Consider the following 22,017-nt stretch of genomic DNA (forward strand, 5'->3'; position numbering starts at 1 on the left):
CCCAACTATATCACAATTTATAAACGAGTAGGCTCTGGATAAATAATTTTGTTCAGATGTATCTCAAGGAAGCCTCAGCCCCACCACTCCACCGCTGTATAATCTTATAACCGCGGGAAGCATTACGTGGTGCTTCATCATTGGCCGTCCCGTTAATTTGCTTAAAAGTGTAATTTATAATAATTTATGATTTTCAATAAATATGTGCTTTCAAAATGCCTGCATATATAATACTTAACTTGAAGTTCATTTAGACTTTATTTCATGGTCAGCCAAACTTGGGACTAGGACCCGACATGTTTCGCTCAAAGAGCTGTATCAAGAGTCACCCAAGGCTGCCGTTGTCATCCGACTCCACTCAGTGTGTGAGGAAAGATCATAAATTATTATAAAAAATTATTATAAATTACTCTTTTAAGCAAATTAACGGGACGGCCAATGACGAAGCACCACGTAATGCTTCCCGCGGTTATAAGATTATACAGCGGTGGAATGGTGGGGCTGAGGCTTCCTTGAGATACATCTGAACAAAATTATTTATCCAGAGCCTACTCGTTTATAAATTCTACCAAAACCAAAGCATCCTTGTTCGTTCTTACAAAAGATTTTTAATGAGTTTGTCGAGGGCTACTGTAAGATTCTTCCATCTGTCCAGTATCAAGAAACAGCTACAGTGCAGGCCTCTCAATCCACAAATTTTACCCTTATTAGAGAGAAACTTTTTCCTCTATTAAAACCCATAACTTTTGATCTTAGCTACTTCAAACCTATGCCAGCCTGCTTCATGAAGATGCTACACTCCTCCTACAAACAAATGCAATAGAACCTGTTCCAGACCAGGAAAGAAATCAGTAGTCTATTCCAGGTATTTTCTAACTTCCAAACATACAGAAAGATTATGATCTATGTTTGACTTCAGAGAAAAATTCAGAGATAACATTGCCCCTTTTAGAGAAAAATTCAGAAAGAGGATTGGCTGTAGTCACTGGATCCTAAGGATCCTTAGACACACATGCCAATTCATCCTAACTGTGTGAACTATCTCAGGTTCCTTCTGCATGCCAAACTTTACCAATGTAAAATGCTTCACTTCTATCTCTTATTGATCCCCACGTTTTTCTTCAAATGCCTTGTTGTAGCATCTGACCTGCACAAACTGAGACATTTGATCTTACCAAACCTCAATGACTATCTTCTTACAGCTTCATCTAGGCCTGGGCTTTCTCATCAGTCTACAAAAAAGATCTAATTTGTAGAAGCTATCCTGGACACAGATCATGCAATAGCTTTTCTGCCACAAGACAGATGCTTGAAACAAATGCATTATGTCCAGAGGTGTCATTGCTTCCCAAAGGTTACAACCAGAACCTAATGGCAGATGTCAGTCCATATTGCCACTGTAGTTTATGTCAATTTGTCTGCATCAAAATAAGAAGGCCACAATAGGATCTCAAATTCCAGTGGAATCATCACTCCCAGCTTCTATCTATCACAATTTATCTGTCACCTTCATCTTTAAACCATCTCACAGTGGTGCATGTCAAAGCTCAATATGAATACTCCATCCTCACAACAGATACTTAACAATTGGAGAGTCCACCTCAGCTTCTGACTCATTCAAACAACTGAATAAATGCTCCACATCAATCATCTGAAGCTCATGGCAACATTTTTATGGGCATTTGCACTTCTCTTTCAGGATCAATCAGTTTTAATAAAGATGAACAATCTTATTTATTTATTTATTGGGATTACGTTTTCCATTTTATATTTACATATATCGAATAATACTCTTGCCTACATCCCTCCCAATTTGGATTCCAACCACAGCACAGCACAGAACTCCTCTTTCTCACCCTGATCACTAAAATGAAACAGTTACTAGGCAAAGGCCGACAGGCAATACTTCTTCATTTTGACATCTCTGCCGCCTTCAACTCCATTGATCACCACCTCTTCCTAACAAAACTCTCTGAGATAGGAATGACAGATACCGTTCTAAACTGGTTTGCTGATTTTCTCCAAAACAGACAATACCTCGTCAAAAAAGATGGGATCCTCTCCAACAATTGGAAGGCCTTCTGTGCAGTACCACAAGGCTCTCTGCTTTCTCCTATTTTATTTAACCTATTTATGAGCTCTCTTGGAGACATCAAATTCAATGAGAGCATTATGTCATATGCAGATGACATCCTTCTTATCCCAATAACCAAACTAATACTATCCAAAAAAATCTCAGATAATATAGAATTCAAACCTGGGCAACAATCTACAAGATAAAGCTAAATGCCTTTAAAACCAAAGTTCTGTATTTTCATGCCCCACAACAGACAGGACCAACAAGCATCACTTTCCAATCAGGTAACACCCTCGCAGTAGACAAATCCTTCAAAGTTCTGGGCTGTATTTTGGACTTCACATTATTATGGAACCACAAATCTCCAACCTCTGGAAGAAAACTCTCTTCACCATGAAACAACTAAGACTCATCAGATCGTACTTCCATCAATACCACTTTGCCCTACTCATATAGATACTGATCCTGCCCCAACTAGATTACTGTAACTCCATTTACATGGCAATTAAGATCACCCTTGTCTGCAAAATGCAGCTCATACAAAACACAGCAATAAGACTCGTATTCAAACTGAAAAAATACATCTCAGTCTCTAATTACCTCAAACAACTTCACTGGCTACCCATCTCGTCTCGAATAAAATTCAAAATATCCTCAATTATATACTGCATACTCTACAGGAACTCTGCTGCATCACTAATTCACCTATTCTCCTTGGCATGGTCCACCTCACGCAGAAATCTCAACAGGATACAACTTAACCTTCCCACAACAAAAAATCTCAAATACAAACAAATATTCCACTCAATGTTCACATTCTTGGGTGGGAAAACTTGGAACAACCTCACCGAAACCATCAGGACAGAACCTAACTACACCACATTTCATAAGAAACTAAAGACCCTTCTTTTCAACTCCATGTGCTCCATTAGCAACTAAGTCCAACTTCCATCTACGCTGAACTCTTCCTTCCTTTTAACCACGTTATAACCAAGTTCTCAGATACACACTAATTATTGCAACTGGAGCCATACTCAGATACACATCAGCTAATGATTGTTACAGATTCCTTCTTCTCTTGACTTAGTTGTCTTATCCTTTTAAATTACTTCCAGCTCTCTACTTCTCCCCTAATTGATCTTTTAATGTGCATCCTACAGACCTACTGTACAGTACCTCTTTCTCCTCTCGGACCAGTGATCTTTGACTTAAGTAATCCCAAGGTCTTAATTGACTTTTAGTGCATCCTTGCATTGTAATTGTCTCCTTAGATTTCAGTAATGTTCAAAATGTAATGCCTAATGTTATTTCTTCAGTGTAATGCCCTGCAAAGTTCTATTACAACACTCTCCTTAGATTTCTGCAGTGATGTAAAGTGTTCTCCATTTCTCACTGTAAGTTGCCTTGAGCCTTATAGTGTGATGCACAAATAACAGATTAGATTAATTTTCAATAAACATGGAGGAATACTTGGGGATTTCTGATATGTCATTGCATTTGAGCCACCTATATCCTGAGTAATCAAAAATAGCTATTAGACAAGTTCAGCAGAGCTCCATGAGGGGGCACTAGAATATCAAATTATACTCACAGCGCTAGCAGAAAGGCTTAAAAGCGGCAGAAGTGGCGGCACACATTTATCCTGCATGCAATTGTCACTGTGGATTGTCAACGCACCAAAGTCTGGCGCGCTTTTGACAAGTCACTCATTTTTCAGAACTGGAGTAAAATGGAGCATTTATTGTCAGCAGTAAAAATGCTAAGTTACCCCTCTGTTGTTCTATGTACTGATCCCCAGATTGACTAGAGAAGGATATGCTAATAATATACTGTGTTTGGTCCCTCTTCTACGCTTATCTACCTACTCCTCTAATATCAAAATCTACACAAGTTAAAAAAACAAAAAGTCTAGTATAGCGATCATTACAACCTTATCAGAACTAGTTTCCTCTTCTCAAAAGACTCTTAATGAGTTCTTCTTCCATGTGGCCTTTAAATCTTTATAGCCTTAACACAGAATGGGGACTCTCTTCTGCCTCCTAATCTTAAATCACCAGGCCTGACAGTATAGAAATTGAACCCAGTTACTGTCCTGGGTTTACCAACCGCTATTCAAGACATCTTGCTGGTAGCAATAAAACCTTCCAACAAAAACTATATACATACACATTTACTTTAGAAGGAAATAATTTTTAATCTGGTGTTTACTAATGGTGAAGACCACTTTTTGATGTTTTCCAAATACCATACTATAATACCTTTACAGTCTATATCATCTAAGCTGTGAATGTCCTCCATCAGGATACATCTCAGTGCACTCAGCCTATCATGTCAAAAAATGAACAGGGTTCTAGCTTCACCTTGTCTAATCAAATGAGAGGGCTTTTTCATTGCAAACTTCCATGAAATCTTAATATCATTCCTCCATCTGCCACGAAACCACTATTCAAGCCCAATAGAATTGGCATCTCTCGGGAATTTCAACAAGAAAGTGACCTTTCTAGTAACACTTAATTCAGCTAGAAGCATCATTAAGCTTCAGACCGTAGTCAAGTATGAACCATACACTCAGTTTTTCTCTGATAAAGTAGTTCTATAGCACTTCCTATATTCCTATCAAAGGCAGTCATATCCTTCCATGTGACTGAAGAAATAGTGCTTACTATATTTTATCTATAGAAGAAGCCCTTCCTGTTACTGAGCTGTAAAAGGGCTCTTGTTTACTATTTTCAAAGGATCAAATTTATCAGAAAGCCTGTGTGGTTGTTTATCTCATTTGACCCAATAGACCTGGCTTTCCAGTGTCTAACTAGACTCAAGCCAATTGGCTTGTATTCTATATACAGTTCTGTTATTAACAATCTGGTATTTCTCTCACTGGTAGAATCAAACCTCATCAAATCAAAGCCAATGAGACTACTATACCTCTCAAGTTTGCTTCATTGGACAGCATTTGCAATGCTGTTTCTCAGTTATCGCTTCATTGTTTCACTTCTCTCCGTTGTTTGGACTGTCTTCAGTCAGAGAGAATGCATTTGGTTACATAGAAACATGATGGCAGATAAAGGCCAAATGGCCCATCCAGTCTGCCCATCCATACTAACCATTATCTCTTCCTCTCTCTAAGAGATCCCACATGCCTATCCTATGCTTTCTTGAATTCAGACAGTCTCTGTCTCTACCACTTCTTCTGGGAAACTGTTCCATGCATCTACCACCCTTTAAGTAAAAAAGTACTGTATTTTTCACTCCATAAGATGCACTTTTTTTCTACCCAAAAGTGGGTGGAAATCTCAGTGCGTCTTATGAAGCAAAGGTACAAATTTTGTTACACTTCCTCCCCCCCGTACAATTGTAAAACCCACCTGCCACACCTTTTTAAACCCACCCGCCCGCTGCACCACCTTTTTTTTTTAACCCCCCTGGTCCATCCATTCGTCATTGCCGTTGGTGTTCCCCCTTTTTTACCTTGTGGTCCAGTGCCCTCATCTTATTTCCCTGCCAGCGACGAAACAAATCAGCAGCGTGGACGTCAGGAGCAAGCTTTACGCTCTCTGCTCTGCACTGCTTTCCGAATGGCTGCCATAGGTTCTCGTCGGACTCGCGAGAACTTAAGGCAGCCATTCGGAAAGCAGCGCGGAGCCAAGCGGGAGAGCGTAAAGCTTGCTCCTGATGCCCACGCTGCTGATTTGTTTCGCCGCTGGCTGGGAAATGAAGTGCCTGGGAGAGCGAAGGCTGCCACAACAGGCAGGGAGGGAGAGAAGCCGGCTGGAGCTGATGGCAGAATTAAAAAATGATACAGGAGACTTGCCTGGGGCTGGCTGGCTGGTTGACCTGGGGCTGGTTAGCCTGGGGCTGGCTGGCTGGCCTGGGGTGGGCTGGCTGGTTTGGGGCAGCCTGGCTGGCTGGTCTGGGGCTGGCTGGCTGCTTTGGGGCTGCCTACCATTAGACGTGCCCACCACTAGATGTGCCCTGTACCCTGTCCTGGCCTACCACTAGACCACTAGAGGGGGGACAGGGTACAGGGCACACCATTTGGTTCAGAATTTTTTTTTTCTTGGTTTTTCCTCCTCTAGAGGAGGGTGCATCTTATGTTCAGGTGCATCTTATGGAGTGAAAAATATGGTATTTCCTTAGATTACTCCTGAACTTATCACCTCTTAACTTCATCCTATGCCCTCTCATTCCAGAGCTTCCTTTCAAATGAAAGAAACTCAACTCATACGTATTTACGCCATGTAGGATGAATAGTGTTGCTTAACCTTTCTGAGTTAAGCAACTCAGCAACAAAGTAGGCCACTCCAGGACAACGCTATACCATAACATAAAATTAATTAAATATTTAATTTATTGATTTCTTTAATTAAATTCATATCCTAAAAACTAACAATTTATTTCATCTACAGTTAAAATCTACAATAACATGTAATACAAAGTGCAAAATGCTACTAATAACAAAATCATAGGCTGGGAAAAGCTACAGGTACTATCAAAAGCTTTAAAGTAGAGTCCATCAATCAATCTTCAATTTAACATCCAAAGAATGGAATTAAATTGGAATGAAGTTAAATTAGAATAAATTGAGATAAATTGAATTAATTAAAATGTCCCCCTCCAGTAAAAGAGAGTTAGAACATTTTGGCAGGCCATTCAATTTCATGGTTAAGATCCCATGGCTCCACTGTGTGCCAGTCATATATTAATTTCTGTTCTTTATAAAGCAAAGATTGAGATGTTAAATTGGATGACAATTAAGCTCCTAGAGGATAGGTCATTGGGAGTCATGTGACCAGGTAGTCTCCTCTTATATAAGGAGCTCTGTGGTGGTAGTTCCCTTACTTGATGTTTACCAGCAGGAACTCTCAGCCGGAGATCTGTATCAGAAGTAATTTCAGATAAAAGTTATAATTTTAAATAGTTTAAACAGTTGTAAGTTAGGTATTCATAACTAGGAACTGAGGATTAATGGTTATTGGAATGTATTTGACTATAGTAAATGCACTAGTTGTAGCATTTAGTATTTAGAGAACTCTTCTTATTATCTTACTACTTATATCTTCAACCTCCCTGATGATAGACTCAACTGAAACTCAGCTGGAGTTATGCTGATTGAATAATATAAGTAATTAAAAATGGAAAACTTTAAGGATTAAGAAGAGAGAACCTCAGAACTGATTAAGCATTTCTAATTGGATCATTAATATAAGGAACAACAGGCCTGGCCAAGCCTACAGATTACTACTCAAGGTGATATTGGGACTTTAATTGACTCATCATCAAGTTAAGTGAGCTTCATTGGGCCTGAATGGCTTCAAAACTTAACATCATTAAGAACCTTGAAGATTGATTGATGGACTCTACTTTAAAGCTTTTGATAGTACCTGTATCTTTTCTCAGCCTATGATTTTGTTATTAGTAGCATTTTGCACTTTGTAATACATGTTATTGTTGATTTTAACTGTAGATGAAATAAATTTTGTTAGTTTTTAGGATATGAATTGAATTAAAGAAATCAATAAATTAAATATTTAATTAATTTTATGTTATGGTATTCTTGGTATAGCATTTTAATGAATTGAATATCAATATTTGACTATATTTACCCTACTTTGTATAGTTGCACTCCAGGACAACGAACAAACCTATAGAGTTAAGCGCATAATAATAGGCAGTCTATCGAGTTAAAGCAGGGGTTCTCAACCCAGCCCTCGAGAAACAGCAAGCCAGTCAGGTTTTCAGGATGTCCACAATAAATATGTATTTGATAAATTTGCATGCACTATCTCCATTGTATATAAATCTAACTCATGCATATTCATTGTGGGTATCCTGAAAACCTGACATTCTGAGTGTGCCCCGAGGACTGGGTTAAGAACCCCTGAGCTAATACAGCCAAAAACATCTTGAGCTATGGAACTGAGGAGACTGCTGCTCATGGGAAGAGCTGCACATGCTCAGAACTTCAGATTAAGTGTTGAGCTCTGGCAGAGCTGCTCCAGCTAGCAAAGCATGCTGATATCACCCACTTGTGTCTCTAACTATTTCTGCTGGCTGTGATTTGTGAAAATACCTGTTACAGATATGTAACTTCACTGTACATGCGCATACGCTCACTTTGAAAATCACCCTATGAAAACTAGGCACTAATGTTTTTACCTCCTATCGGAACACAAAGGTCTCCTTTTACGAAGGTGTGCTAGGGGCTTAATGCGTGGAATAACGCGTGCTAAATTGCCACGTCTGCTAGCCGCTACCGCCTCCTTTTGAGCAGGCAGTAGATTTTTGGCTAGCGCGTGCTATAGCGCATGCTAATACGGTGCATGCGATAAAACCACTAGCGCACCTTCGTAAAAGAAGTCCAAAGTGTTTCTGGATAAATATGCATACATGAAGTTGAATTTTCAAAAGTATGTGTGTTAGTGCAAACCCCTCTCCATAGAAACATCTCAAATGTATCCACAGGTTATACATGTGTAAATTTACCTGCCTATTGGACATTACTTTGTATATTTATATACCATATAAGTCTCACAAGCATGGTTCAATGTGGTCTGCTGTGGAGGACTTTTCATCCAGAATTACATCATTTGCAGTGCACTTAAACAAAACATAAATGAAGAATCACTATCTAGTTTTCAAAACATATTCCTGAAACAAATAAGTTTTCAAGGATCTCCTAAACATTCCATAATTTGTTATTTACATGATTTGGGATTGTGAAGTTTTCCAAAGCTTTCCAGCCTGAAATGTGAAGACAGAATTAAACAATCTACCAAATATTTCCTTCCCAGTCTGGAAAAAATAAACGGTGATCTACCTTGTAACCTATATATTTGCTCTACTGATAGAAATTGAACAAGAGGTTACATATAATGAGGGGCATAAGAACATAAGAATTGCCGCTGCTGGGTCAGACCAGTGGTCCATTATGCCCAGCAGTCCGCTCACGTGGCGGCCCTCTGGTTAAAGACCAGCTCCCTAAGTGAGACTAGCCCTACCAGCTACGTTCTTGTTCAGCAGGAACTTGTCTAACTTTGTCTTGAATCCCTGGAGGGTGTTTTCCCCTAAGACAGATTCCGGAAGAGCGTTCCAGTTTTCTACCACTCTCTGGGTGAAGAAGAATTTCCTTACGTTTGTACGGAATCTATCCACTTTCAACTTTAAAGAGGTGCCCTCTCGTTCTCCCTACCTTGGAGAGGGTGAACAACCTGTCCTTATCTACTAAGTCTATCCCCTTCAGTACCTTGAATGTTTCGATCATGTCTCCTCTCAATCTCCTCTGTTTGAGGGAGAAGAGGCCCAGTTTCTCTAATCTTTCACTGTACGACAGCTCCTCCAAATCCATAACCATCGTAGTCGCTCTTCTCTGGACCCTTTCGAGTAGAATTTTGAACAGCATGCAATAACATTTAAATAAATAATACAATTTAAATAAATAATATCCTTGCCTCAATTGCAGCCTGTGTAATTTGATAAAAATGCTGTGATTCTATCCCCTTTTTTGAACAAGAAAATAAGGTGTATGACTGTATTCTGTGCCAGATTCTATAAATGTGCCTAGATGGTAGGTGCCTAGCAAAAATGGTGTCTACTGCACATCAATCAAATCTAGGCGCCATTTATAGAATAATGCTTAATGGTGCCTAAATTTGAGTTAGGTACAACTAAGTGCCTACAATGTTCCTATCTGTAATGTAAGACAGGGATTTTCTGGTCTATAATACAGGCACCTACCTGAGCTTAAGTTAAGTGCCTAGCAGTGCCTAACTCAAAGCACTCCTATACTCCACCCTTAACCACGTCTACTTTTTAATTAGAAATCAGTAGGCGCCTGGGTTTAAGCATTGTCAAATGCCTTGCGATGCCTAAATGAAATATACAAGCGCCTACCTCTAGGACCCCTAGCGATGCCTAAGTCCATTTAGGCGCCATTAGATGTGATTCTATAAACCTTTATTTTATGTTGGTTGATTGATAACCTCATGGACCAGTGTCTAAAAGTTAGAAGCGGTTATGCACCTTTTATAGAATCTGGCCCTTAGAGCCTGGTTTTCTTTTCCAGGGGAGCGGGAAGGGGACAGCATCTATTGGAGGATTAACGCGGGTCTATGCCTTAATGCCTCCAGTGGTCAGCTGCCCAACTAGAGCAACTTATTGTAACATGGACTTGGCTGAAACAGGTCTAGATTATAAAAAAACATCCTTCTTTTTAGACATGGACATTTCTTCCCATTCAAAAATCTCAGTTGGATGTCCTATTTTTTTGGACCTTCCCTAGTCCCACAGAAAGTATGCCCACACCCACACCCCCCCCCCCCCCTTGCATGAAACATACAAATTCTGAATTTCCAAAACAAGGTTTGGACATTTTTAGCAGATGGATGTTTTTTGGGCATTTTATGAGGTTCATCTGCTTTTCAAATAAGCACCCATGTGTTTCAGGTTTTGCTCCTCTTTCAAATGCAACTAATTTTGTATATTGGATTACATTCATATTGTTCACTGGTTAGCAACTAGTAAAGTTAAACAGAATCAAATCCTTCTGCAAATGTGGATCCAACTTCAACCAATCACAGTTATGTAATTCTGACTGCAAACTTACTTCACCTCAGCTACTCAAGCAGTGGTTTGACAACTGTGAAACACAACTAAGACCTGGCATGGACTGTGTTTCAGCAATAGAGCCTTCATCAGAGGATCATACAATATAATTGTGAAATCTAAAGCAGTGATTCCCAACCCTGTCCTGGAGGACCACCAGGCCAATTAGGTTTTCAGGCTAGCCCTAATGAATATGCATGGAGCAGATTTGCATGCCTGTCACTTCCATTATATGCAAATCTCTCTCATGCATATTCATTAGGGCTAGCCTGAAAACCTGATTGGCCTAGTGGTTTTCCAGAACAGGGTTGGGAACCACTGTAAAGATGTCCTCTAAAAGCTTGATAATATCAATAGCAATTTAAAATTCAGACTTATAGGCCTTGATTCTGCAAAGTGCATCCCGATTTTAGGCAGCTGTAGGCGTCCTACATATGTCTAATCAGCCAATTGGGATGCACGTTTTTAAAAAAAATGCTCCCCAGTCAGGCCACCTATATTGAAGGCACCTCCGGGAGCCTAGGGAGGCCCCGCAAGACGCCTAAGCTCGCCTAAGGGCCTTAGGCGAACCTAGGTGGCCCTATGTGTCTCCCTAGTAGAGGAAGAGACGCTTAAAATGTAGGCCAGCAAAATGCTGGTCTACATTGTAAGTAGACGCGGCCGCTATACTTATAGCGGCAAGAGATCTCCCTGCTGCAATAAGTATAGCGGCCACTGCCGCCTGTCCCATCACCGGCAGGAGGATGCCCAACTCCTCCTGCTGGAATCCCCGGAACCCCCCTCCCACCAAACTCGTAATCGCTGGCAGGAGGATGCCCAACTCCTCCTGCCGGAACCCCCCGGAACCCCTCTCCCCCCCAAACTCGTAATCGCCGGCAGTAGGATGCCTAATTCCTCCTGCCAGAAAGCTGGACACCCTCTGGACACCCCCCCAACTAACCTCTCTCTCCAACTAACCTTTAAATTCCAGTATGACCCTCTCTTACTCTATCCACTAACAAATTGTACCTAAACGCTTATAACTTTCCTTAAACTAAACTACTGTATTTCCCCCTTCTCTCTTTCTGCATACTCTCCCTGTATTTAATTCTCTCCAAAAACTATAAATCCAATCCCTAAACCTGTTGTACTACTTATATGTCTAGTTACTCCCCACTGTGTATGTTCATTTGTAAACCGTTCTGAGCTATTGGGAGGACGGGATAAAAATCTAAATAAATAAATAAAATAAATAAATAAATAAATGTTGGTTGGCTGGACGGGTCTTGTTGCCGTCCAGCCGACAGGCCCGCCTCGTGGAAATGAGATGGGCCCGGCCTGATTGGCCCAGGCTCTAGAAGCCTGGACCAATCAGGCCTTAGGCATAGCGGGTCCGCCCATCCCCACTAATCCTAAGGCCTGATTAGCCTAGGCATCTAGAGAAAAGAAGGGGTGATTTACCTCTATTTTATGTTGAATGCAAGAACGCAAAAAGAGAACTAGCATTTGTATAACTTAAAAAAGGTCTTCGAATTTGAAACACAGTAACACAAAGGTTGTAGCTGCATATTTCTAGGTGCTACTGATATACCCTGTTAATCAAATAAAATGCCCAAGATAGGAAGACCATTTCATAATTAATACTAATTAGACCAGTTTAAATGATTACACACATACATTTCTGATGCTTTTTAAAAGTGCTTAAAAAATAAAAAATTAATCAAATAATGGCCCGTGATATGCCTTTGCTGTGAGAGGAATGCCTTCTCTATAGCGATATCCCAAGTTATTCGAACAATTGGCACTGACTGATATCTAGCACAGAATGGGATGTTGCCTTCCAACAGATGCTGCTCGTTAGCTTGTTTGTGTGGATTTTTATTTTTCCTGTCAGTGCTGTGAAATTGACATCGGAGGGTGAGTAAGGAAATAACCACCTATCTGGCGCATTTCTATTTTACAGAGTGGCTTCACTCCGCTGCATATCGCTGCTCACTACGGGAACATCAATGTAGCCACATTACTCTTAAATCGTGGTGCTGCTGTGGATTTCACTGCAAGGGTAAGGCTGCAGTTTGCCATGTGTTATACCTTTGGTGCATATGTTCATCTTGGCCGTATTTAAAACCAGGTTATAGCTACAAATGACTGAATGCGTTTGATTAGAAATGAATAGGGTCATTTGAGCTTGCGACCAAGCAAATTGGTCAAATACCCTCTGATTCTATAACAGGCAGTGGCGTAGTAAGGGGGAGGTGCCGTCTTGGTGGGGTTGCCGGTACCCATCCTCCTCTCTATATCCCTGCTCCTTCCTGACCACCCCTTGCTGTGCGTGTGCGCCCTTTCCCTTCCCTTGTACCTCTTTCCTGGCGTGAGCAGCATCACAAACTTGCTGCCTGCATCGGTGTCAGCTCTCTCTGACGTCACTTCCGGGTCCTGCGCCTAGGAAGTGGCATCAGAGAGAGAGAGAAGACACGATGCAGGCAGCAAGTTTGTGATGCTGCTCGCACCAGAAAAATTAAAGAGGCACAGGGGAAGGGAAGGGAGCGTGCACACAGCAGGGGGGGGGGTTGGGAAGGATTGGGGGGGAGAAGAGGGAGGGGGAGGAGTGCCACTCACCTCACTACGCCACTCACAGGTCACCTAAATGCATCATATGCATACTTCATTTCATAGAATACTGCCATCCAAGTGTGTATGGGTGAATTGCATGCATAAATGACATGCTTAGCATTATTCTGTAATCTAAGATTGAATACGACTCTCAACCCAGTCCTCGGCGACCACCTGAGAAGTCAGATTTTCAGAATAACCACCATGAATATGCATGAGAAAGATTTGCATAGCAAGAAGGCAGTGCATGCAAACCTATTTCATACGGTGACGGGATAATTGTGCGCTGACAATTCAGCACAAGACAGATGTGCGCCACCGAAAAACTTATTTTTTAAGAGCTCCGACAGGGGTGTGGGGAGAACCCCCCCACACTTTAATGCATAATGTTCGCGCTGCCGTTGGGGGGGGTGTGGGGGGTGCAACCCCCTACATTATAGACAAAATGGAACTTTTCCTGAAAGAAATCGGAAACTGTTCTGTTTTCTCCCCCCTAAACGGCAGCACGAACACTATGTATTAAAGTGGGGGGATTCCCCCCACACCCCCGTCGGAGTTTTAAAAAAATATGTTTTTTGGCGGCTTTCGGCAGCGCACTTCTGTCTTGCGCTGAATTGTCAGCGCTGGATTGTCGGTGCGCTGGTGTCTTGCGCGCCATTGACTATGAACCATCTCATACATATTCATTTTTGATGTCCTGAAAACCTGACTGGCCAGATGACTCTGAGGACTAAGTTGAAAACCTCTGACTTAATGTGTAAATGCAAGGGGGTGTTCACAAGGAACTTGAAAGGCTATAAGTAAAGCATAGGTGGGTCCAGGGTGTGGCCACATAGGGTGCAAGGGAAATTGGGATGCCAAATTGTGCCCTGTTCACTAGCTTCCCTTGCCAGCATAATGCAAGTGGGTAGGAGCATGCTGAGAACTACTACTACTATTAATTACAGGCAGTCCCCGAGTTACAGACATCTGACTTAAATATGACTCATACTTAAGAACTCAGTTGCGGCTTCATTTGATTTCACTGAGCAGTGTTTCCAGGGGCATAAACTCCTACACTTCTCCTGTAGCAGATTCAGGAATGATACATGGCCATATTAAGAACAGTGTGTGGTTGTGCTTGCTGTACCTTAGAGGGAACACTGGTTAGGGACACTTGGCCCTTTTGCCAGCTGGGAGCAGAGGTAAGCAGAAAGAATCTTAAAATCTACAAGTTCTGAGTTACATATAAATCCAATTTAAGAACAGCTTTAAAAACGTAACTCATGCTTAATCCGGGGACTGCCTGTATTTTTAGAGCACATGGAGGACTTCTGGAGGGGGCTGAAATGTACACACCTAGGGCTGGATTCTCTAACCAGTGCCGAAGTCAGGGGCTGCCTTAAAAGTGGCCACCAATTGTGTGTCAATCACGCATAGGCGCCGGTTAGAGAATTGCACCACTGTCAAAGGTAGGTACTGACGTCACTTCCAGGACCCGCTCCTAGGAAGTGGCATCAAAGGGCTAGCTGACACTGACTTGGGCATGCCGCTCATGCCGGAGAAGTTAAAAAGGTATGGGGAAAAGGAAGAGGGCATGCACGGTGTGGGGTGGGGAAGAGGTTGGGGGAGGGGCGCCGCCGCCCCAGGCACCGCTCACCCTCACCACGCCACTGGCCTCTCCTGCTTGGTTAAACCCCTTTGAATATTTATGCCAAGATAAATAGGGCAGATCACCACAGATATGCATCATTCCTCTATCAAATCCAAAGGAAAGAAGATGATACTTTTTTTATTGAACTAACTCACTGTTAATTGTTAATTTTGACTGGAATTGCCATTCAACAAATCACTTACAATTGGAAAAATTGGAATGGTCTTAATTATTGTTTCTGGTGGAATTCTGTTTGTCATATATATAAAATGGAAAGGGCGTTAGCTGTCCAAAAAGGAAATTTTAACAAATTTCAAGATGTGTGGAGGCCATTGATGGTTTATTGTAAAGACTGAAAATTATTCTTCCTTGATTTAAAAAAAAAAAAGTATAAGATAGTAAGGGGGGAGGGGGTGGATATTTTTTTGATTATAATTAAAATAAATCATTTTCATAAATATTTAGGGGCGGGGGATATAATTTTATTTTATAAGGATCATTTATAAGATGTCAGGTGTATTTGAAAGCTTAAATGTTATATGTATTTATTGAACCTGATTTCAGATTTGAAATTAATAAAGTATTAAAAAAAAAAAAGAACTAACTCACTGCATTTTATGATGAGCTTTCAAAGGTAACCTTTCTTCAGATCAGAAAAAAAGCCAATGTAGACAATATCAGAAAGATGAATTACTAAAAGAAATATTCCCAGCTCCACCTGTGCTGGCCTTCCATCAGCCGCCTAATTTGAAACAAAAATTAATAAAAAGCAAGCTCCTCATAAAACTAAACTAAACTAAAACTTAGCTTTATATACCGGATCTTCAGGCAGAAAGGAACTCGACTCGGTTAACAGTAACTAAAAAAGTACTTTAAAAAGTAACAATCAGAAAATATTAATATGACTAGTTTCCAAAATGTTTGGCAAATAAAATAGTTTTTAAAGATTTACAAAAAAGTTGAAAAGGACCAGGACCCTTTTAAAATAAGAGAAAGTTCGTTCCATAGTTGAGAAAATTTGAAAACCAAGGATTGACTGAAATTCTTGACTCCTTTGATTCCTTTCACTGACGGAAGGGAGAGTTTGAATTGTTGGGTGCATCTTACATAGGAGAATCTATAAGCATCTAATATAATAAAGCCCTAAGCCATGCGCACACCTGCGTGCTCCCGTTTTCCGTGTGCTGTAGGGACCCCCAGGTAGGAGCCTGTCAGCCGTGGCAGCTCTTGCCTTCTGAAGGATAAAGCCAAGAAGTACGGAGATGGAAGGGATAGGAGCTGCTCTCCTCCCCTCCCCCGATGGACTTAAAACCCCCCAGAGCTCGCTTCAGGTCCGACAAGGGCTGCGGGTCCTGAAACCTTCCGATTCAAGCAGCGTCTGCAGCACTCTACACACGCTGCTTCAGGGCCTTCTACTGCTCTGATTTGCTGGGCAGTAGAAGGCCCTGAAGCAGCGTGTGTAGAGTCGTGCAGACGCAGCTGGAATCAGAAGGTTTGTCCAAATCATAAGCCCGCCCTACTCCTGCTCAGACTACACCTCTAGCACTTTCCCTTGACATACAGTTGCACTGAAGATGAACTGCATAGAAATCCATCTATAAAATCTGTTTCAAAAATAGCAAATTGGAAGGGTTTGGTGAGAAAAATGTCCGCCTGCTCCTTTATGTCACTTTTGGACATTTTTCTTTTTTGAAAATGAGCCCCATAGAGTTTTAAATATAGCCCTGTAAGGTACTGATAGCTAGAACAGTTTTTGCAGAAAGGGTTGTAATGTGCTCATACCACTTGCAGTCTTTATGAGTCATGCTGCAGCATTCTGAGTTGCAGCTGATGCAAACTCTTTTTTGTTTAGACCAGTGTACAGGGCATTACAGCAATCTAGTTGTGATGTTATCATTGCATGGACCACAGTGTTAGGCTTGTATTTTCAATATACAGAGAAAGATTTCATAGCTGCCATAGATGATAGAGACAATTTTTAGAGGTTGTTTGAATTTTCAGGATCAGAATGATTGACAAGTCTAGCATTTTCAATAGGACTTCTTTTTTTTTTTTTAATCTTTATTCATTTTCGAACTTACAATAAGTGTGTCAATATGTTAAAACAGATTAACAATAGGTATATCACTTAATAATCATCACTAGTACAAATGATATATTCTTATCTCCCACCCTTAACCATCCCTTCCTATTATATAATCAATACCTAGTACATTATGTAATCATAAAATTACCCTCCCCCCTCATAATTGAACTTGTAAATTTAAGGGAAAAAATGTCATCTAATCAGTACAATATTTTGTTAATGGCTCCCACACATCTTGAAATTTCCTAAAACATCCTCGCTGTATTGCAATAAATCTTTCCATTTTATAAATATGACATAAGGAATTCCACCAGAAATTATAATTTAATCTACTCCAGTTTTTCCAATTATACGTAATTTGTTGAATGGCAACCTCAGTCTTTATAAGTAATAATTTGTTATTATTTGAAGAAATCTGACTTTTTGCTCTCATTGCCATACCAAACAGCACAGTATCATATGACAATGCCACTGGATTATCTAATAAACAATTAATTTGGTCCCAAATTGATTTCCAAAAAGTCATAATAAATGGACAATAGAATAATAAATGTTTGTCTCATAGATGCTGACACTGTACATCTCATCTTCCAAGTCCAAATTCGTGGCCATTGAGACGCAGAAATTTGATGCTTGATCTCAGTGCTCCAAATGTCTCTCAGACCAGTGTTTAGTTTCTTTTTAATAAATCCAGTCAGCAATTTATACCACTGGGCAGCTTGGTGACCCAGGGAACCCCACCTGAATGGCCTGCTTCAGTTACAACCATCTAAAATTATCTGATTTATTGAGACCATATTTATGTTGCAACTGTGAAAACTCAAACAGTTTACCATTAGAGATAACATCATCCAATAACCGTATTCCTGCTATCATCCAATGCTTCCAGGCGAGCTTTTCTCTGCCAATTTGAATCTTGGAGTTTAGCCATATAGATTGATTTGATAGGACTTCTAAGTTTGAGGTTGAATGTTTTCAGCACGACATCCACAAACCCAGTAAAAAAAATGTCCATTTTCAAAGCTGCCAAACATTTATCTTTTATTTTTGAAAATGACGAATGCAGACATTTTGGTCCTTGGGACGTCTACCATTTTTGGCCATTTTCAAACATAAAAACATCCACGTGAAAACATACAAAAGCAAGTTTTGTTGACGTAACCAACTACCTTGTCTGATCGCGACAGGGGAATCCCCATCAGCTGAGCTAGTTTCAAGGATTCCTTCCAGCTCAGCTGATGGGGATTCCCCCTGCCAAGGTCAACTGAAGCCTTACACCCCTCCCCCTGACATTCCTGAACCCCCCTCCCCCCAAGATCACCCCACATCCCCAAACATTCCTGGACTCCCCTACATCACCCAACACCACCCAACATGAAGCAATACCACATCACCTGACACCACCCGACATGAGGCAACCCCCCACCCCCTCCACACACACACACACACATCACCAGCACACTCCTTTCTGCCTACAGGGCCGTGTGATGAGAATGATGGTCCTTCCCCCTCCAATTGCATCTTAAGAACATAAGAAGTGCCTCTGCTGGGTCATACCAGAGGTCCATCGTGCCCAGCAGTCCACTCGTGCGGCGGCCCAACAGGTCCAGGACCTGTGTAGTAGTCCTCTATCTATATCCCTCTATCCCCTTTTCCTTCAGAAAATTGTCTAATCCCTTCTTGAACCCTAATACTGTACTCTGTCCTATCCCTCTGGAAGCGCATTCCAGGTATCCACCACCCGTTAGTTGAAGAAAAACTTCCTAGCATTGGTTTTGAATCTGCCCCCTTTCAACTTTTCCGAATGCCCTCTCGTTCTTGTAGTTTTCGAAAGTTTGAAGAATCTGTCCCTCTCTACTTTCTCTATGCCCTTCATGATCTTGTAAGTCTCTATCATATCCCCTCTAATTTTCCTCTTTTCCAGGGAAAAGAGCCCCAGTTTCTCCAGTCCCTCAATGTATGAAAGGTTTTCCATACCCTTTATCAAACATGTCACTCTCCTCTGAACCCTCTCGAGTATCGCCATATCCTTCTTAAGGTATGGCGACCAATATTGGACGCAGTACTCCAGATGCGGACGCACCATCGCCCGATACAATGGCAGGATAACTTCTTTAGTTCTGGTTGTAATACTCTTCTTGATTATACCTAGCATTCTATTTGCTCTCTTAGCGGCCACCGTGCACTGTGCCGTTGGCTTCATTGTTTTGTCCACAATTACCCCCAAGTCCCTTTCTTGGATATCCCTCCCATCTTATAGCTATACTTCGGGTTTCTGCTTCCTACATGCAATACTTTACATTTCTCTACATTGAACTTCATCTGCCATCTCGTTGCCCACTCATCTAGTCTGTTCAGGTCCCTTTGTAATTCTTCGCAGTCCTCTTTAGTCCGAGCACCACTAAATAGTTTGGTGTCGTCTGCAAATTTTATTATTTCACACTTCGTCCCTGTTTCTATATCATTTATAAATATATTGAATAGCAGCGGTCTGAGCACCAACTCCTGCGAAACACCACTCGTGACCCTCCTCCAGTCTGAGTAGTAGCCCTTTACTCCTACCCTCTGCTTCCTACCCACCAACCAATTCCTGATCCATCTATGTACGTCTCCTTCCACCCCATGGTTCTTTAGTTTCTGAAGTAGGCGTTCATGGGGTACCTTGTCAAAGGCTTTTTGGAAATCTAAATATACGATGTCTATGGGGTCCCCTTTGTCCATCCGTTTGTTAATTCCTTCGAAGAAGTGCAATAAGTTCGTTAGGCATGATCTCCCCTTGCAGAAGCCATGTTGGCTTGTGTTTAGAAGTTTATTTCTTTCAAAATGCTCATCGATGCTGTCTTTTATCAGCACTTCCGCCATTTTCCCCGGAACCGAGGTTAGAATCACCGGTCTGTAATTCCCCGGATCACCTCTTGATCCCTTTTTAATGGGTGTAACATTGGCTATCTTCTAATCCTCCGGGATCACTCCTGTTTTCTGGGATAGATTGCAAACTTGCTGTAGTAGTTACGCTATTTCCTCCTTTAGTTCTTTCTGGGATGCAGTGGGAGGGGCCTGAGACCATGATTGCCTCACAATTGCAGAGCACACAATGAATATGCTGGTAAACCTAAAATATAAACATTGCAATAATCAAAATGGGGTGTTATAATACTATGAATTACCAATCTGAATTTCAGGTGTACTAAGATTATGCTATTTTCTTGCCAATCTTAACTTGAAGAAAACACATTTGATTACTGCAATAGATAAACAAGTTGAGAAGATAGATAGTATGGTATTTCAATGTAAAGAGCTCTGTGAGTGGGCATTAGAAATTTAAGTCTAAATCTATAAAAGATCCAGAGGTGATGCTGACTATTTATTTAATTTTCTATTCCATTCTCCCAAGGGAACTCAGAATGGTTTACATAAATTTATTCAGGTACTCAAGCATTTTTCCCTGTCTGTCTTGGGTCACATGGAGCAGTGTGGCTTTAACCACTGTGCCATACTCTCCCCCTCCCCCCACCCCAACCAGCAGGGGAAGAACACAGTCAGATCTACAGGCTCCTCCAAAACAGTTTAATTTGCATACATTGGACTAGTTCACATGGCTTAATAGAAGACCATTATAAAGTGAATTGCAGACATTGAGAGGGCTTACATCATAAGTAACCTGCACATATCTGTCCCTCTAGACTTGCAGGGATGCCCAAGTCCGGTCCTCGAGATCTACTGGCAGGCCAGGTTTTCTGGATATCCACAATGAATATGCATGAGAGAGATTTGCATACCAATAAGGCAGTGCAGGCAAATCTCTCTCTTGCATATTCATTGTGGATATCCAGAAAACCTGGCCTGCCAGTAGATCTCGAGGACCGGACTTGCGCAGCCCTGCTCTAGAGCAATGGTTCTCAACCTTTTTTAGTCAGGACGCACCTGATGGACATTGTTCACACATGTGACACTTCATACATGACCTCCACAGATTGATGTGACACAGATTGGTCCGTTATGCCAGAGGGTTGCGATGCAGTGGAGGGAAGGATCCTGGTTGGTCCAGGCAGTGTGTTACCACTGCCGCTGCCAGCAAAGAACTCAGGTTTTTATGGATTGAGGAGGAGGCTAAAGGAGTATGAATGAGATGTGTTGGATCCATGGTGGGACGGGAGGGAAGAGACATGTTACACAGCAAAAAGGAAAAAAAAAACCCCATAAGAATAGCCCCACTGGGTAGTAGCCCATTCTCATGGTGGCCAATCCAGGTTACTAGTACCAGGCCCAAACCCAAGGTGTAGCAATATTCCATGTACTGATCCAGGGCAAACAGTGGCTTCCCCCGTGTCTTTATCAATAACAGACTATGGCCTTTACCTCCAGGAAATTGTCCAAACCTTTCTTAAAAGCAGCCACAACCTCTGGCAACACGTTCCAGAGCTTAACTATTCTCTGAGTGAAAATAAATTTCCTCCTATTGGTTTTATAAGTACAGTATTTCCCTGTAACTTCATTAAGTTTCCCTAGCCTTTGTAATTTTTGACTGAGTAAAAATCAATCCACCTCCTCTCAGGATTTTGTAGACTTTAATCATATCTCCCCTCAGCCACCTCTTTTCCAAGCTGAAGAGCCCTAACCGTTTTAGTCTTTCCTCATACAAGAGGAGTGCCATTCCCTTTACCATCTTCTTTGAACTTTTTCCAGCACCACTTTATCTTTCTGTGTGCCAACCCTGAGACTATGTCATGACGTACCAGTTGAGAACCGCTGCTCTAGAGATGCAGGCTGCTATGTACCTTACAGGAACTTTAGCTACTGCACCACAGGAAATCTAGTAAGGAGTTGTGGGGGGGGGGGATGGCAACTCACCTGCATTGGGATATAAAATTGTGCTATATAGCAGTGGTTTTCAACGCAGTCCTCAGAGACTACCTGGCCAGTTGGGTTCAGGATACCCACAATGAATATTCATGAGCGATATTTGCATGCAAGGGAGGAAGTGTATGCTAGTACATTTAGGCATATTCATTGTGGATATCCTGAAAC

At 41.4% G+C, this 22,017-nt stretch overlaps 1 protein-coding gene across 4 annotated transcripts in view; it reads left to right on the plus strand.

Annotated features, from left to right (window-relative positions):
• The window catches only part of ANK3 (ankyrin 3), a 972,780-nt gene that overhangs the window by 593,358 nt on the left and 357,405 nt on the right, over positions 1-22,017 (plus strand). For all 4 annotated transcript variants that reach the window (XM_033941649.1, XM_033941646.1, XM_033941647.1 and 1 more), the window contains one exon: positions 12,621-12,719. In XM_033941649.1, the coding sequence (XP_033797540.1) occupies positions 12,621-12,719 (99 nt within the window). The remainder of the gene's footprint in view (positions 1-12,620; positions 12,720-22,017) is intronic.

This window comes from Geotrypetes seraphini, chromosome 4, assembly GCF_902459505.1.
Source record: "Geotrypetes seraphini chromosome 4, aGeoSer1.1, whole genome shotgun sequence".
Taxonomy (NCBI): domain Eukaryota; kingdom Metazoa; phylum Chordata; class Amphibia; order Gymnophiona; family Dermophiidae; genus Geotrypetes; species Geotrypetes seraphini.